Genomic DNA, 19,024 nt, shown 5'->3' with positions numbered 1-19,024 from the left:
ACGGCGAATTGCTCCAAGTCAGCTCTCATCTCATCGATCTTCAAGAAAGGCAACCGTTCCTACTCCTTAAACTACAAACCAATCTCTTTGACTTCTGTATCCTGTAAGGTCCTTGAATATATCTTCCAAAGCAACATCATGTACCATTTTGATATGCACCATATCCTCACAGACAGCCAACATGGATTCCGCAATAGGCATTCCTGTGAAACCAAACTTATCGCCATCATCAATGATCTAACTAAAAGCATATAAATAACAACCATCAGATTTGCGCCGTCCGTCTTGATTTCTCAAAAGCTTTCGACAAAGTTCCGCATTCAATTTGCCCTCTTCAATTCATGGCTTACATCAATGATCTCCCATCCAAGCCGACTGTTTGCTGATGACAGTCTTCTATACAAGATTATCAGCACCAAGGAAGACTCATGCCAGCTGCAAAAAAACCTTGACAACCTTGCATCATGGGAGCATGATTGGCAGATGGCATTTAATCCCGACAAATGTGAAGGTATACACATAACCACAAAGAAACAACCTGCGATCACTTCCTAAACTACAAACAACTCGAAATACCTTTGTGTTGCTTTAGCCAACGACCTCTACTGGAAAAGGCACACTGAAAACGCCTAACTTCCGGCTATGCGGAATTCCATTATTCAGAAACATCGAATGGACTCTATTATCCCAAAGGACCAGAAAATATAACAACAAAGAGTCCAAGTACGGGAAGGCTGTTCATAGTGCCCACACAGCACTTGAAGACCGCTGTTCTGAACGTTAATAAAATAATTATATATAAAGATCCCTCGGAAACACAGAATAGAACCAGGTAAAGCAATAGCGGCATCGGCTCGAACGAGTGTTCGTGTGAGTCAATGAAATGCATAACCCCCCTTAAACGCACCCACCCCTCCCCCTCCCTCAAAACACACAAAAAACAGACCCCGACGACGGCTTAATTGGAACTCTAGTTATCAGAAATAATCTGAACCAAAAAGTAAATTGTTTTAAAACAGCATGTAGCATCATGTTTCATGCATTTTCAATCAACCATCAAGATAGGCAAAAGGGAGGTAATAATAATATGTAATAAATTTCAACTAAACATATAATTATAAATGCAAATTTTTGACAAAAATGTGAAGTAATTGTTCTTAGGAAGATCACTTTTTTCACAAGTTTGTCGATTATTTCTTTGATAATGCAAAACATAGATGAAAATAGGCATTCCGCAAACAAGGTGCATGCATATACTAGGTTTTCCTCCAAATTCGTCTCTGTGTTTATGAATCACACGTACTCCATTTCATTCTCCGGGACTTCTGCGCCCTTGTATTATTAATAAACAAGCAATAATATCCTTAGGATGGCCATCGCATATTTATGCAATCTCGCCAGGCATATGTATGTTTTTGACAACACAGAAAATGACGTCACTCGACCTTCGGCTATTTCCGGAAGTAAATAAAATGAAAGTAGAAATGCTAAACTTGAAAACGAAAGCCGCATTTTGATTCGTAGATAGTCAGGGGTCACGCGCAGGGGTCACCCGGTCTAAATGTATGCGCGTGGACTTTTTTTTTTTTTTTTTTTGCTATTGGGGAGCCAATTTTCAGCATTTTATTACGAATTGAAATTACCTGGGCTTTAGTACAGCATGTCAGCGTTTAATCTATGAAAAAATATTTGAGCCCTGGATAAACACAAATCCCACAGGGGTCCGTAACGGACCAAGGGTACATTGATAATTTTGGAACTTCATCAAATCGCTCAAAATGCCATTTTTGATGTTGTCTGAGAGTGTCAGTGTATGCCTCAGATGTAAGATATAACCGTATTTGAGAGCTGCAGACCTAGACATTTCAGAAATATTTTCAAAATAAGTTTCGTATAATAAATGTTGTTTCTACGGAAGCGTGAAAGGGCCATCAGACGCTAATACGTTTTAGTACGTTAAGGCTGCGGAAAGGATATATCATTATCACCCATATTAAAGTCTTTCACATGTGCATAAACATATCATTATCATCATATAAAGGTCATTTCTATTACGCTATGCTTTTACACATATTACCTAGAAATTCGGTCAGATTAGGCGTATATGTGTGTAAGCCCTAGCCGATTTCGAAAACGAAAAAAAGCATCGCTTCGAACTCGATTAAGGCTCGTTGCATAATGTGTAATCGCCTTTAAAGTTTTGAACAAATCCGTTATTCAATCAAAATTAGGCGAACCACCTTTAAACTGAACTGCGGAAATTTATCTCACGCCTGTTAAGTTATAGTTAAGATATAGCTGAATTTGAAAACGAAAGAAGAAGTATTTGGCATTTTCAAAAAATGCTCGTCGATAAAGGGTAGTTGCAATTAATTCAAAATGACATAGCATAAACGGAAAATAAATTTCTTTAAAGTACGTGTAAAATGGCCGTATCAGGACGAAAAATTCCAGTAAACAAGGGATTAGTTTCTGGAGGTTCGGAAGAAGATTCCGGTCAAAGTTGGTGTGGCCCCTGTCTGGCCTTTGATAAACATGAAGAGTCTTGTGGATTTTGTGTGGACTGTCATGAATATCTCTGCAAGAACTGCTATATATATCACCAAAGAGTAAAAGCTACAAAACATCATCGATTATTGGATAAAGATCAGATGAGTGAGGAAGGTATTCCTTCTACTACTTCAGACGTCTGCACAGAACGATGTTCTATTCATAAGAATGAAGTACTCAAGTTCTACTGTCCCAAACACGACGTACTCGGCTGTACAGACTGTATGACCTTGAACCACAGGGCGTGTGACCTTGTCTACATCCCTGATAAATGCAAAGATATTGGAGACAGTCATGAATACACGGACACAATCAGAAAACTTCAAGAAAAATCAAACAAAGTAAAAGATATAACGTCAAAGGCTGCTGTAAAAGATAAAGAAATAGACGAGATGTATGATGCAGCAACTAAAGACATTTGCAAGTATAGACAAGAAATAAACGACCGTTTAGATGTCATTCAAACAAAGTCGCAGACTGAAATCAACCATAGAAGGTCTTCAGACAAACAGAAAGTTCAGTCTGCCATTTCTTCATGTAACACTTATTCCTCAGAAATAAACAAACTTCAGGCATCTTTACAGGACAGCAAGACACGGAAGGAAAACGGTCAACTATTTATTGACCTCAAGAGGGCTAAGTCTGCATTAACAACAACATCCATACAGCAAGCTGAAGAAAGTTTAGACAAGGTGAATGCAAAATACGAGGTTAAACGTAATGAGGACATCGGGAGCATACTGTATCAGGAAGCGGCTTTGGTGAAACTTTGTGAGCTTCCAACAAAATTGCCTACTCCAGCACGGAAGACAGAGATAAGATCTCTCAGCCATAAAGAAGATATAAACGTGAAAACTAATACTGACAAAGGAACATGCTGTATTACTGGATGTGAAGTCTTGACAACTGACAAGCTTGTCCTTGCTGACAATTCGAACAAAGCGGTAAAAATCGTGGATTTACAAAGAAAGGTTGTGATCGAAGAGAAAACCATTGGTGCACATCCATATGATATAGCCGTTCTCCCTAAGAACCAGATTGCTGTAACAGTCGAAAGGAAAATTCTGATTATGACAACAGCGGGCAGACTGTCAACTGATAGCACCTTAGCCACTGCAGGAATTTGCTTTGGTATCATTTTCCATGAGAACAAACTATATGTTGTGTGCCAGGACCCTAGACAAGTACTTGTTTTAGATATGAAGGGTAACGTTAACAACACAATATCACTAAAAGACCCTGGAAGATTTTTTAATGTAAGAGATATTGCTAAAAGTTCCGAAGATAAAAGTATCTATGTGAGTACCTACGGTACCTGCCCTTTCATACGTTTATCTTTAGGAGGTGAAATAACTGCTGTATACAACGGCTTTACGAAAAATGTTCAGGAACCTCGAGGAATGCTTATGATTGATGACGGGTCAATTCTGGTGTGCTGCAGTGGTTCAGGTAAAATTTACCGCCTCTCTAAAGACATAGCACAAGGTCGGGTGATAAAAGATGGTCTAAACGGACCACGTTGTATAAGCTACTGTCCAAACAGATATGAAGTCTACGTTGGCTGTTTCAGTGATTAATTGAAAGTATATCGATTACTGTAACATAGTAAATAGTAACATGATAGTGCCTTCTATGTAAACTTTGTAAAGACATGATTGAAAAACTTTTGAAAAAATAATGAAATCCATCTGGTCACTACAGAAATGTTGTTCTTCACCATTATTTAAGACATCATTTCAAACATAATTTTCGATTTAGATATGACTCGAGCTTAATTTCAGTCATTTCGTTAACATCACCTGTGTGTAACAAGTCAACTTGCTGTACAATAAAATATGTATGACTCTTATTTTATTTTAACACCAAATGAAGAAAATTAGGGTCTGTCACATACTAGTATTTTACCGATTTCTTAATGTATGATGTTGAGTTTCTTACTATAGAACATATACCATTACATCTAATTCACTCAGTGGAGTTTCGTAAATTTACAAAGGCTTTATTTCAACCTCCTATCAATTACGAGTTGATTTAAAGGGCTTTAAACACACCATATACATATTTTCAGATAATGCTGTTGTATGCATTTATCCATGAAGTCTTCTTCAAAACACTACATTTTTGTCATTAAAACCAGTTTTCAAGGAAGTCAATACATCACGATTAAATTGACCTTGAAGCTCACATTTTATTCTGATCCAGGACTTAAAAATGTTTACTTGATTATGATATCAATCTTCATCGGTAAGTTATGTCGTTGGTGTTTGTTTTTTTTACAGTTTGTCAAACATACTCATTTTGTCATTGAAACTGCAGAACTCTTACAGGTATGGTCTAAGGGTCAACGTCCATGATTTATTTTGATTCTCAAATCAGAAATGCCTATCTAGATCTACTGATCATGGGCAATAAAGGTGAGATGTGAGCTCAACACAAGCCAAAGTTTAATGGCAAGTGTGACCTTGTGTATTACTTACTCTAATTTTAGCGTTATTATTGCTTCCAATAGCAAGAGTTTGCCTTATGCTGGTGTTTTTGAGTGTGTAGAGCTTTCAAGATTAACACATTCTGAATAAAATATTCTGATATCATTTGCTGTATTCTTTTGTTCAAAAGGGACCTCATTGCTTTTCTTTTAATATATTCTGCTGAATATAAATCCGATATTGATCAACTTACAATATTCAATCGTACCCGGACACTTTTTGTGCAGTCTCAACTACTGAAACTATTTAGCCATTACCATTTCATGTTTCAAGTTATCACTATGGACATTTTATTTGTGTCAGTCTCAGCTTCTTCAAGTTTTTTTACTGATATCGTTTTTAGCTCACCTGTCACAATGTGACAAGGTGAGCTTTTGTGATGGCGTGGCGTCAGTCGTCCGTCAGTCCGTCTGTTCGTGCATCCGTAAACTTTTGCTTGTGAACACTCTAGAGGTCACATTTTTCATGGGATCTTTATGAAAGTTGGTCTGAATGTTCATCTTGATGATATCTAGGACAAGTTCAAAACTGGGTCAACTGCGGTCAAAAACTAGGTCAGTAGGTCTAAAAATAGAAAAACCTTTCGACCTCTCTAGAGGCCATATGTTTCAAGAATCTTCATGAAAATTGGTCAGGATGTTCATCTTGATGATATCTAGGTCAAGTTCGAAACTAGGTTACGTGCGACTAAAAACTAGGTCAGTAGGTCTAAAAATAGAAAAACCTTGTGACCTCTCTAGAGGCTATACTTTTCAATGGATCTTCATGAAAATTGGCCAGAATGTTCACCTTGATGATATCTAGTTCAATTACGAAACTGGGTCAAGTGCCGTCAAAAACTAGGTCAGTAGTTCAAATAATAGAAAAACCTTGTGACCTCTCTATGGGCGATATTTTTCATGGGATCTGTATGAAAGTTGGTCTGAATGTTCATCTTGATGATATCTAGGTCGTGTTCGAAACTGGGTCATGTGCGGTCCAAGACTATGTCAGTAGGTCTAAAAATAGAAAAACCTTCTGACCTCCCTAGAGGCCATATTTTTCAATGGATCTTCATGAAAATTGGTCAGAATTTTCATCTTGATGATATCTAGGTCAAGTTCGAAACTGGGTCAACTGCAGTTATTTGTTATGGCATCTACTCTGAAACTACTTGGTGGTTTTCAATGAAACTTAGCCACAATGACCTGGGTTGCGTGTGGACAGGTGAGCGATTCAGGACCAACATGGTCCTTTTGTTTAGTTTCAAGGTTACTGTGACACTTGCCTTTAAACAAGAGGGTCATGATGACCCTGGATCTCTCACCTGAGTAATATGAACTACATGTTTTCAAATGTAGAACTGGTGCTAAAATATTAAAAAGTAGGTCAGTAGGTCATATTTATGGTCACTGAACGTCAGTTTTAAGATCAGTATGCAAAACTGTACATGTCATCCAAATTTCACGGCTGTATCTTAAACAAGAGGGCCAAGATGGCCCTATATCGCTCACCTGAGTTAAGTTGCTTTCTTGAACAAATTTCTTTGCTAAAGCGTCAAAAACAAGAAAGTAGGTCAGTAGGTCATTATCATGGTCACTGAAAGTAAGTTCTAAGATAAGTGTGCAAAACAGTACTTGTCATCCAAATTTCAAGGCTGTATCTTAAAAAACAAGAAAGTTGATCAGTAGGTCACATTCGTGGTCACTGAAAGGCAGTTTTTAGATCGGTGTGTAAAACTATACATGTCATTCAAATTTCAAGGCTGTATCTTAAAAAAAAAAAGAAGTAGCTTAGTAGGTCAAGGTCACAGTCGGGTGACCCTTATCACTTGGGGTCATCAGGTAATTATAATTAAACAGTCTAGGATATATGATCTGATAATTTTAGAAGTATTTTTCCTATATAGCTCATATAACAAGTGACCCCTGGGGCGGGGCTTCTTCATCCCAGGGACATAATTTGAACAAACTTGTTAGAGATCAACTAGGAAATAATTCATACAAAATATCAAAGGCATGGGCCTTCAACTTTCAGACAAGAAGATTTTTAAAGTTTTTTCCTATATAAGTCTATGTAAAATTTGGGACCCCCAGGGCAGGGCCTCTTTCACCCCAGGGGCATAATTTGAACAATTTTGGTAGTAGTCCACTAGGCAATGCAATATAACAAATATCAAAAGCATAGGCCTTGCAGTTTCAGGCAAGAAGATTTTTAAAGTTTTTTTCCTATATATGTCTATGTAAAACAAGGGAACCCCGTGGCAGGACCTCTTTTCACCCCAGGGGAATAGTTTGAAAAATTCTGGTAGAGGACCACAAGGCAATGCTACATACCAAATATCAAAAGCCTAGGTCTTGTGGTTTCAGACAAGAATATTTTTAAAGTTTCTTTCCTATACAAGTCTATATAAACCATGTGACCCCCGGGGCGGGGCCATATTTCATCCTAGGGGGATCATTTGAACAATCTTGGTACAGGCCCACTATTTGATGCTACATAATAAATATCAAAGCCCTAGGCCTTATGGTTTTGGACAAGAAGATTTTCAAAGTTTTTCCCTATATATGTATATACAAACCATGTTACCCCCGGGGCGGGGCCATATTTGACCCTAGGGAAAAATTGGAACAATCTTGGTAGAGACCCACTAGATGATGCTACATAACAAATATCAAAGCCCTAGGCCTTGCAGTTTTGGACAAGAAGATTTTTAAAGTTTGTCTTTTCGGTTGCCATGGCAACCAGAGTTCTGTAGTCTGTACGAAATTCAATTCTCTGAACAGTTTTTAAAGAAGACCATCCAAGGATCATTCCTGTGAAGTTTCATCAAAATTGGCCTGATGGTTTAGGAGGAGATGTTGTTTAAAGGAAAGTGTGGACGGACGGACGGATGACGGACAGACGGACCCTGGACGGTGAGCGATCACAATAGCTCTATCTGAGCCTTTGGCTCAGGTGAGCTAAAAACAAGAAAGTAGGTCAGTAGTCACATTCATGGTCACTGAAAGTCAGTTTTAAGATCAGTGTAAACTGTACATGACATATAAATTTCAAGGCTGTATCTTAAACAAGAGGGTCATGATGACCCTGAATCGCTCCCCTGAGTAATATGAGCCACATGTTTCAAACGGAAAACTAACACTAAAATATTAGAAAGTAGGTCAGTAGATCACATTCATGGTCACTGAAAGACAGTTTTAAGATTGGTGTGCTACAAACAAAATATCAAAGGCCTATGTCATGTGATTTTAGACAAGAAGATTTTTAAAGTTTTTTACTATATAAGTCTATGTAAAACTTGTGACCCCCAGGGCGGGGCCTCTTTTCACCCCAGGGGCACAATTTGAACAATCTTGATAGAGGACCATAAGATGATGTCACATGCCAAATATCAAAGCTCTAGATCTACACCTTGCAGTTTTGGACAAGAAGATTTTAAAAGTTTTTCCTTTCGGTTGCCATGGAATTAAATTCTTTGAACAATTTTGAAAGGGGACCACCCAAAGATCATTCCTGTGAAGTTTGGTGTAATTCTGCCTAGTGGTTTTCAAGAAGAAGATTTTTTTAGAAAATGTTGACAGACGCACGACTGACGACGGACGACGGACGACGGACGATGGACATTGAGCAGTCACAAAAGCTCACCATGAGCCTTTGGCTCAGGTGAGCTAAAAACAAGAAAGTAGGTCAGTAGGTCACATTCGTGGTCACTGAAATTCAGTTTTAAGATCAGTCTGCAAAACTGTACACGTCTTCCAAATTTCAAGGCTGTATCTTAAACAAGCGGGCCATGATGGCCCTATATCGCTCACCAGGGTACCATTGCTCTTAATGATAAGATCAAGTTTTGACATAGATCACAAAGGCATACACATTAAATATCATCAGGATAAATATTTTCTTGCAACAGTCCTTTTTGACCTATGAGTCACTAGTCAGGGCCAATCTCCAAACCAAGTTTGAGGGTTCTAGGCTCAAATGCTGCATTTTTGTACTAGCATGACTATTCCTTACCCTGGAAGACATAAATAACATTTATAACCAATCTCATCAGATTAAATAATTCAAATAAAGGGAGGTAATTTGTCATAAATTCAGTCAAAAGTTATCTACCCTGATGGTCCGAGTCCATCTGATAGCATAAATGAAATTTCAAATCAGTATCTTCAATGGTTACTGAGATACACCTATTTTAATTTGAAACAAAGGGAGGTAATTTGACATAAAATAGGTCCACAGTTATCTACCCTGATTGTCTCAGTCCATCTTATGACAATAATGAAATTTCAAATGAGTCCTATAAATACTTACTGAGATAAATCCATTTTTTATTAAAATCAGGGGAGGTAATCATGTATTGGTATATGCATGTAGAAGAGTACAAGCCTTTACAACAATATATTAGAAAAGTATTCAGATTGATAAACTTTCAATCAAGAGTTATCTAACATGACTATTTCTTACCATGGAAGACATAAATAAAGTTTCAAACCAATCTCATTAGAAGCTGCTAAGGTATATTCATTTACATAAAAAAGGGAGGTAATTTGTCATAAATTCAGTCAATTTGTATCTGCATTGATTGTCCAAGTCCATGTGATGGTATAAATGAAATTTCAGATCAGTATCTTAATTAGTTACGGAGATATACCAATTTTAATTTGAAATAAAGGGAGGTAATTTGACATAAAATCAGTCAATAGTTATCAACCCTTATTGACTCAGTCCAACTAATGACAATAATGAAATTTCAAATGAGGCCTATAAGTACTTACTGATATAAATCCATTTTCATTAAATTCAGGGGAGGTAATCAGATATAAAATAAGTGCATAGTATCTAGGTCAACCTGATGACATAAATTAAGTTTTAAAACCAATACCATCAATAATTGCAGAGATATAACCATGTATGGATAAGTGCTGACCTTGACCTCAATGTGTGACCTTGACCTTCAAGCAACGGGAACCGATATCTTATTGTGATTGAAGTTGTGTGCATGATTTTCTAAAATTGAATGTAAAATGCGGCATCTATCATGTTCACAAGGTAAAAATTAACATATTTTGGCACTTTCAATGTTCATTCAGGGGCCATAACTCTAGAACCTATGATTGGATCCGACAGGTTAGGGTTAGGTTAGAGTTAATTTGCAAGTTTGTATAAAATCAAACCATAAATGAAGTCTCTATATGGCTGCAAAAACCGAAATAGCAAAATTTGGCCCTTTAAGGGGCCATAACTCTGGAACCTAATGGGACCTGGCCAGTTTTCAAAAGGAACCAAGATATTATGCCAATACAAGTTGTGTGCATGTTTTATAAAAGCTGATTGCAAAATGTGGTCTCTATTGTGTTCAAAAGCCAAAAATAGCAAATTTGGCCCTTAAAGGGGCTATAACTCTGGAACCCATGATGGGATCTGGCCAGTTTTTGAAAGGAACCAAGATATTATGCCAGTAGAAGTTTTGTGCAAGTCTGATTAAAGTTGATTGCAAAATGTGGTCTCTATCATGTTCACAAGCTAAAACATAGCAAATTTTGGCCCTTTAAGGGGCCATAACTCTGGAACCAATGATGGGATCTGGCCAATACAAGTTGTGTGCAAGTTTGATTAAATTTGATCGCAAAATGTGGTCTCTATTGTGTTCACAAGCAAAAAACAGCAAATTTTGGCCTTTTAAGGGGCAATAACTCTAGAACCCATGATGGGATCTGGCCAGTCTTCGAAAGGAACTGAGATATTATGCAAATACAACTTGTGTGCAAGTTTGATTAAAGTTGATTGCAAAATGTGGTCTCTATCATATTCACAAGTCAAAAATAGTAATATTTGGCCCTTTAAGGGGCCTTAACTCTGGAACCCATGATGGGATCTGGCCAGTTTTCGAAAGCAACCAAGATATTATGCCAATTAAAGTTGTGTGCAAGTTTGATTAAAATTGATCGCAAACTGTGGTCTCTATCGTGTTCACAAGAAATTGTAAATGGACAACGGACGACGGGCGATCACAAAAGCTCACATTGTCACTACGTAAGCTAAAAACAAGAAAGTAGGTCAGTAGTTCACATTCATGGTCACTGAAAGTCAGTTTAAAGATTGGTGTGCAAAACTGTACATGTGATCCAAATTTCAAGGCTGTATCTTAAACAAGAGGGTCATGATGGCCCTGTATCTCTCACCGGAGTACCATTGCTCTTAATGATAAGATCAAGGTTTGACAAAATATTTTCTTGTTACAGTCCCTTTTGACCTACGGGTCACATACTAGTCAGGACCAATCTTCATACCAAGTTTGAGGGTCCTAGGCTGAAATGCTGCATTTTGTACTAGCAAGACTATTCCTTACCCTGGAAGACTTAAATACCCTCGAAACCCTTTATAACGCTCTTCAGTATATCGCGGTATTCGGTATAACGCGGTACGCTCATGGCTCCCGAACAAACGAGTCCGTGGATGATATTTAATTTGATCATAACCAGCGTTAAAACTGCATGTACCTGTGTACTTTAACACCTATGCCACAACTATGACAAAAACTTAATTACCGTCTGCTAGCTTACTTGTTTGCGTAACGCCTTCGTTAAATTCTGAATACATGTAGACATGTGACAGTTAGGCAATCAGTACCGTGTCAAAATTAGATTTGTTTCAGGTGAGCTAAAAACAAGCATGCTACAAATTATAATGGCTACGTGTTACAACTTAGGCCCTTCTAGACGGTACTCCTTGCTGTATAAACTTTGATCTATACATCAAAGTTCACCGTGTAGACGGGGTCTACTACACTGTTTCATAAAACTCTCTAGGAGTATACAGCAAGTTTTTAGGATAGAGCATGTTCTATTTCTGTAAACCTTGGCTGTGCCGATTTTGTTTATTTTACCAATTAGTATAGGTTATAGATCATTTATTGAACTTCTAATGCAATTAAGTTTGCCGAAACGGAGCGTAGCGTAGTGAAGGCAAAACTTAATGCATAGAAGTTCAATAAGTGTATCTATAACCGACTTATAGTTTAAACGCCCCATTTCATTTTACTGACAGGTTAAAGAAACAAAAAGCTCTCTCTGAAGTAAACTAGACCACGCCTTCATCAGTCTCCTGGAATTCATTGGCTAATCTTATCTTCACCCAAGATGGAGAAGTACATGTTTACTACAACTTGATACAAGGTCATTTAGTGCCAACCTTTAGCAAAACAGTGGTTGATCCAGAGCTGGAAGATTTTAATTTAGTTACTATAAATACAGAGTAGACGGCTAACTTATCGAGTAGTTTATAGAACACAAAATTATATTCTTATTCAATGAAATATAATATGCAGGTTTAGCTCGTAATGATCTAACAGTACAATTTAAGCAACTACATGTATAAATAAAACAAGACAAAGTAAGTGCACCCTGGTTTATTTTTAGACTAGTAGAGGTAATTGAGAGTGAAAGGTGCAGAAAGGTCAAACATGAACTAAGAAAGTACAGCGTGCATTAAAATGAAGCGAAAAAACATAATTTGATATTTAGATCTATATATTTGGTTTGTTTACTACATAGACACATTATTCCTTGTATGCAGCCCGTTTTGGTAATTGCTCCGCCTCCTTGAATATGGGAAACCTAAAGTAGGCGGAACAATGAATACTCATTAATTTTGAACTACTTCATGATTAAGTGGATCAAATTCTTCAGTTATGAAATAATATGAAAATAAATTGGTTACTTTTTTGAAAATCCATCGGTTGTCATTGGATAAAAACACTGTTTGAACTATAACATTGAATTATAGTATTGTTGTATGACAGTCCAGAAGTATTGAGAGTATGAAAGTGTACAATTTATGAATTTATTTGTGATTATATACAAAAATTTCGGCTAGTTGGAGCATCACAGACACAGAAAACTTAATTGAATATTATCATGGGGAAGAAAAATTATGGAATATAAGAAATCTTAATTATTCCAAGAAAGACTGCAGACAAAGAGCACTTTTGATAAAGGGGTGTGACTAATTCCAACAGTTCAAGAAATGAAGGTCTGTCCATGCGTATAAAGTTTTTAAATGCTGTCGTATCTTCAGCATCAAGTTCATTTAACAGTGCATTATATGCAGCAAATGTATCCCTCCTGGCTATCCATGACCTCACCCATTGTCTTCCTATCAAATTATCCCTTCTTACACAAATTATTACTAAACAAACACACAACAAAAGGTCTTCTTCAAGCATTTCAGTTATGCAGAAGGAATGTTGAAGGGAGATTAAATAAAGGATGATGAGTTGCATAAACCATGATTTGTTGTGTAGATGTACAAGGTGTACTCCTTCAAAAAATGTACACCTCAGGTTTATACAGCAAGGAGTACCGTCTAGATGGGCCTTAAACTGAAATAATCTCATCCGATGTCCGATGAAAATGTGCAAAGCTAAACATCTCATGTTAAGTTCGGAAGTGTATGGCCTATGATTACTCAATGGGTGGTAAATTTCGGGACAGTATGATTTTACTTCGGTAAATCACATGTTATAAAAATAACTCAAGTGCTTGTTAATATTCATCATACATTTATTTGACTTCAGATAGAATCACAGAGGGAAATTTACACCTTTTAAAGAATCATTTATGCAATATAAAGAATGTTTTTATGACATTTAAAACAATTTTTTCACAAAAATAAAACAGTATGACACATTATCAACTCACAATTTATGAGAAAATAAAAACGCTTTTTCTAATACAGGATGTATAATCTGTGTATGTGGGTAATAACAGTTCATGTACTGTAAATGCAGGGGTTTGAGAGGACTTAAGATCTCAATACTTGTACAGGTAATAAATTAACCTTTACCCTGCTAAATTTTTAAAATGGACTGGTTCATCATTCAATCTGGGCAATACCATTTATTTTTCGAAGGGGTGTTCACGTAACATTTACTGACTGAATAGTGAACAGTGATCTTGGTCTGCACTGGTCGCAAAAGCAGTCTCACTGGCCACCAGCAGGCTAAAGGTGACTCACTTGCCACCAGCAGGCTAAAGGTTAAATATCTGTACATATGCATCATCTAAAAATTCTCAGAAAAATGTCTAGTGGTTCGTTGCATATAAATTTACAGTTTTGCGATTAACCAAGTGTTTTATAAACTTTTACATTAACATTTAAGTCAGAATTTAGTTAACACTGTAATGTGCTGAATTATTGACACAAAATACTCTTATTGAAATTTTATGTTATGCCAGACTTACACTTGAAAACGTGCATATCATAAAAATTACACATAAATGAACACGAATGAAATCTTGAAACATTTTTACTGGCAGAATCACAAAAACATATGACAGAATGCTTATGTGAAAAATAAATTAACAGATGTATCCCACTAAATTACCACACTATGATGCTAATGTTCTTTGAATGACTTTTATCAGTGTATAAACATCTGAGACAAATTAATCTTTTGCAGGTTTCAATTTTCAAGCAGTTTTCAAGGTCTAGTAACAAATTTAAGGACTTTTCATAATCTGTATAAACCCATGAGACCTAACTAGCATATGTAACAAGAGATCACAGAGTGATCTTGGCGCCCACCAATGTGCCATTTTTGAGTGTTCCAAATTTCAAGACTTATTGACTAGCTCAAGGTCAAATTTCATTTCTGTACACAACACTATGCATGTGGTTCAAATTCGAAAGCTGTAGCTTGAGAAATGTGAAAGTAGGTCACTAGATCAATTTCAAGGACAAAGTTCTTTGTACACAAAACTATGCATGTGCATCAAGTTTAAAGGCTGTAGCTTGAAAAATCTTAAAGTAGGTCACTAGGTCAATCTTAAGGTCAAAGTTTAATTCGGTACACAAAACTTTGCAAGTGGTCCAAATTTGAAGGCTGTAGCTTGAGAAATGTGTAAGTAGGTCACTAGGTCAAAATCAAGGTCAAATTTCGCTTCAGAACACAAATCTATGCATGTTGTCCAAATTTGAAGCCTGTACCTTCAAAAATGTGAAAGTAGGTCACTAGGTCAATGTCAAGGTCAAAGTTTGTTTCGGTACACAATCCTATGCATATGGTCTAAATTTGAAGCCTGTAGCTTGAGAAATGTGAAAGTAGGTCACTAGGTCAAAATCAATGTCAAATTTCATTTCGAAACACAGAACTATGCATATGGGCCAAATTTGACACCTGTACCTTCAAAAATGTGAAAGTAGGTCACTAGGTCAAAATCAAGGTCAAAGTTTTTTCTGGTGCACAAAACTATGCATGTGGTCCAAATTTGAAGGCTGTAGCTACAGAAATGTGAAAGTAGGTCACTAGGTCAAAATCAAGGTCAACTCATGTCAAGGTTCATCTTGCCACTCAAAAATATACATATGGTCCAAATTTGAATGTTGTAGTTATTGACAAGAAGATTTTAAAAGCTTTTCTCTATATAAGTCAATATGAACCATGTGACCCCGGGGGTGGGCCATATTTGACCCTAGAGGGATAATTTGAAAAAACTTGGTAGAGAACCACTAGATGATGCTACATTACAAATATCAAAGCCCTAGGCCCTGTGGTTTTGAACAAGAGGTTTTTCAAAGTTTTCCCTATATAAGTCTATATAAACCATGTGACTCCCCGGGCGGGCCATATTTGACCCCAGGGAAATAATTTGAATCATCTTGGTAGAGGACCACTAGATGATGCTTCATATCAAATATCAAAGCCCTAGGCTCTGTGGTTTTGGACAAGAAGGTTTTCAAAGTTTTTCCCTATATAAATCTATGTAAATTATAGAAATAAACAAAGGGCCATAACTCACTCAAAAATTATTGAACCAGTCTGTAGTTTCTGAGGAGATGCGATAACGAGAAATTGTTAACGGACGGACGGACGGACGGACCACGGACGCAGAGTGATTTGAATAGCCCACCATCTGATGATGGTGGGCTAAAAATATAGGGGTTCTTTTTCCATTTAATTTTGGCTAAAGAATATATATGTACAATTTTTTTACAATACTTTTGTGTTGATGCATTATAAAAAGGTTATCACTCTGCATTAACAAATATGCATTCGTTCTAATGCAGAACCAAATTGCGCTGCACTCATGTATACATTTGGAAAAAATCCAATAACCTATAAATATCAGCAGTTAAACTTATAAGTGAAAATAACTGTTTTTGGTTTTATGAAGCCTAAATGTCAGGGCTGAACACAAAACAAAAAGCCAGTTCTTAAAATCAATGAGGGTTTCTATGCAAAGGTCAAGTACGGCTACTTGGATGCTTGCCAAGTTCAGTATCTTGGGGTCCTCTGGTCTCATTGCAAGACTCATTCCACCCCCATCCCTGTTTTAACTGGGCTAATTCAATTTTTTAAAGACCACAATAAAATGTTCTTCTATCAAATCGAGCAGTACATCTTGATTTTTATTTTAATCTTACCACTCTTACATCAAGTCCGATTATACTAAGGAGCTGACAGCAAACACATCAAAATTGTAATTTTTCAATTTTTTCCCAAAACTTTCATGGGAAATATTTCATTGCAAGCAAACTTCAGCCAAAATTTGATGCATAAATCATTTCTGGACCTTATTGTTAAATATATTCTCTTTTAAAACGTCTTTCTTTCCAAAGTAGCATACTAAGAGAATGAAACTGCCAGATGTGTACAAGTTGAGGACCACTGTAAGCAAAAAACAAGACTATGTGAAAATTTTCTAAAACATTAATTTTAGTATGAGTTTAGAACCTTGATGTCATCAGCCTAATGTGAAGCTGTTGAAGAAAACTGTGAAAGGACAGTGCGCCGTGGTAATTGCCAAATGCCTAATGTCAAATATTGACTGTCAAATAGTAACTGTCAAACGATAAATGCTGATTGTGAAATGCAAAATATGCAAAATAAATGTCAAAGGCTTTTTGCTAAGTGCCTATTCAAACAATTTACTGAGTTTATAAGTGGATGAATGCTTCCTTTAAATAGGTGGGGACTTTTGTTACATAACTTTGACTCTTTTAATAACTATTTTCTAAACGTTTTAGAGGGAACAGATAAGTCCTATGTTAGCGGTAAAACGTACTACTGCTCCGAATCCATAAGACTGGTAGAAGATTACCTATTTCTGAGTAATTGAAAGTTAGATTCGTAAAACTTAAAAAATTTAAAAGATTCAGATACATAACTCTCTTTACATTCTGCTTATACCATTTTACAAAAAGGGTTACATTTTCGAAATTCAGTATTTGTTAGTTTGCATAAAGTCTATGGCATATACTGATATAGCGTTTGGTATTTAGCATTCAGCATTAGTGTGTGGAACTTGACGACAATTTGCATTATCTGCTCGGTGCGCCACGTTAATTACCAAATGCTGTATGACAAACAGTTAATGCAAAATGCTATTTGCCTAAAGCTTAATGTAAAATGTTGACTGTCAAACGGCATTGTCAATGCTAATTGTGAATTGCGAAATGCGAAAAAATAAATATCAAATGCGTATTTAGATAAATGGCTGAATGTATCAAAGCGTTGAATGTATCCTTTAAATTACCATTGGCCTTCGTAACATAGCTGTGCCTCTGTTATTATTTTCTTCTTTTTTTTTTTTGTTTGTTTGTTTATTTACTTTTTTTATTTTGCGAAACTTATTTAGTCTAAGAGGCACAGATCTTTAACCCGTGAAGTTTAAGAATTTGACGATTAGCATTTATCAGTTGGCAATAAGCATTTGCTATTTGCCATTTAGCATTTGGCATTTAGCATTAAGTATACTGCATGTAGCATTTGGTATGTGGCATTAGCATTAAGTATTTGGCACTGAGCCTTTAGTAATTGACAATTAGTTTGAAATATTTGTCATTTAGTGTTTGGTAATTAGAATGGCGCACAGGCCTTCCATGTGAATGCTTACATGAGTAGTAGTTGTTAATACATGTATCATAGTTTACATTAATACTTAATGTCAAATGTTCACTAGCAATTTCGAAACGCAGAACAATACAAGCAAAATGCTTATTGTTACATGCTTACTTTAAATGGTCACTGGCTTTCTTTATAACATAACTTTCTCCCTTTTAAAAAATTCTAATCGTTTTGGATTTAAATGTTTTGCTCCCAAGTTTGCATAACTGGTAGAACATGCTATAAGTTAAAACACTACTAGTTGTCATCATTTAGTTGCCGGGACAGCGACAGCCAAAAGTTATCACGCTGTCCTGAACGTCCTATTATTTGGACTAATGTTCAGTGTGCTACATAGTTGAAGAGGCGGTGGTTCATACGAAGGAAATCCAACATTCCAGCAGACTGGGCAAAGATCAAAGTTGTCAAACGGAAAGCCCAACGCATATGCCACTTAACCAAGGACAAACACGTCTTAGACGAAGACCACGAAAATCCCAACGCCTTCTTGAATTACATTAAATCAAAGAGAAAGGATAGATTTGGTGTGTCTGCTCTCAAGAAGGATGACCTGACCCATTGTGATAGCAAACAGAAAGCAGACATTATAATGATCAGTTTATAATAAATTATCGTTCTTCACAAAAGAAGAAACGGCGAACTGCTCCAAGTCAGCTCTCGTCTCACCGATCTTCAAGAAAGGCAACCGTTCCTGCTCCTCAAACTACCGACCAATCTCTCTGACTTCTGTATCCTGTAAGGTCATTGAATACATCATCCAAAGCAACATCATGTACCAGTTTGATATGCACCATATCCTCACAGACAGCCAACATGGATTCCCCAAAATGCGTTCCAGTGACACTCAACTTATCGTCATCATCAACGATCTAACTAAAAAGCATATAAATAACAACTATCAGATTTGCGCCGTCCTACTTGATTTCTAGAAAGTTTTCGACAAAGTTTCTCATTCACTTTGTCCTCTTCTCTTCCTGATTTAAATCAATGATTTCCCATCCAAGGTCAAACCCAAAACCCGATTGTTTGCTACACAAGATCATCAGCACCAAGGATTGACAACCTTGCATCATGGTAGCATGATTGGCAGATGGCATTT

At 36.6% G+C, this 19,024-nt stretch overlaps 1 protein-coding gene across 1 annotated transcript; it reads left to right on the top strand.

Moving 5' to 3' along the window:
* The first annotated feature begins 2,426 nt into the window (after positions 1-2,426).
* On the top strand, positions 2,427-4,127 carry LOC123535717 (uncharacterized). The gene has a single exon (XM_045318464.2). The coding sequence runs from the start codon at positions 2,427-2,429 to the stop codon at positions 4,125-4,127; it is 1,701 nt and encodes a 566-aa protein (XP_045174399.2).
* Positions 4,128-19,024: the final 14,897 nt, after the last annotated feature.

Source organism: Mercenaria mercenaria, chromosome 17 (assembly GCF_021730395.1).
Source record: "Mercenaria mercenaria strain notata chromosome 17, MADL_Memer_1, whole genome shotgun sequence".
Classification (NCBI taxonomy): Eukaryota; Metazoa; Mollusca; class Bivalvia; order Venerida; family Veneridae; genus Mercenaria; species Mercenaria mercenaria.
This window is presented reverse-complemented; position numbering and strand designations above follow the sequence as displayed.

What these genes read in the sequence shown, in the direction of transcription:
- LOC123535717 (XM_045318464.2), top strand. Translation starts at nt 2,427, where the DNA reads ATGGCCGTATCAGGACGAAAAATTCCAGTAAACAAGGGATTAGTTTCT.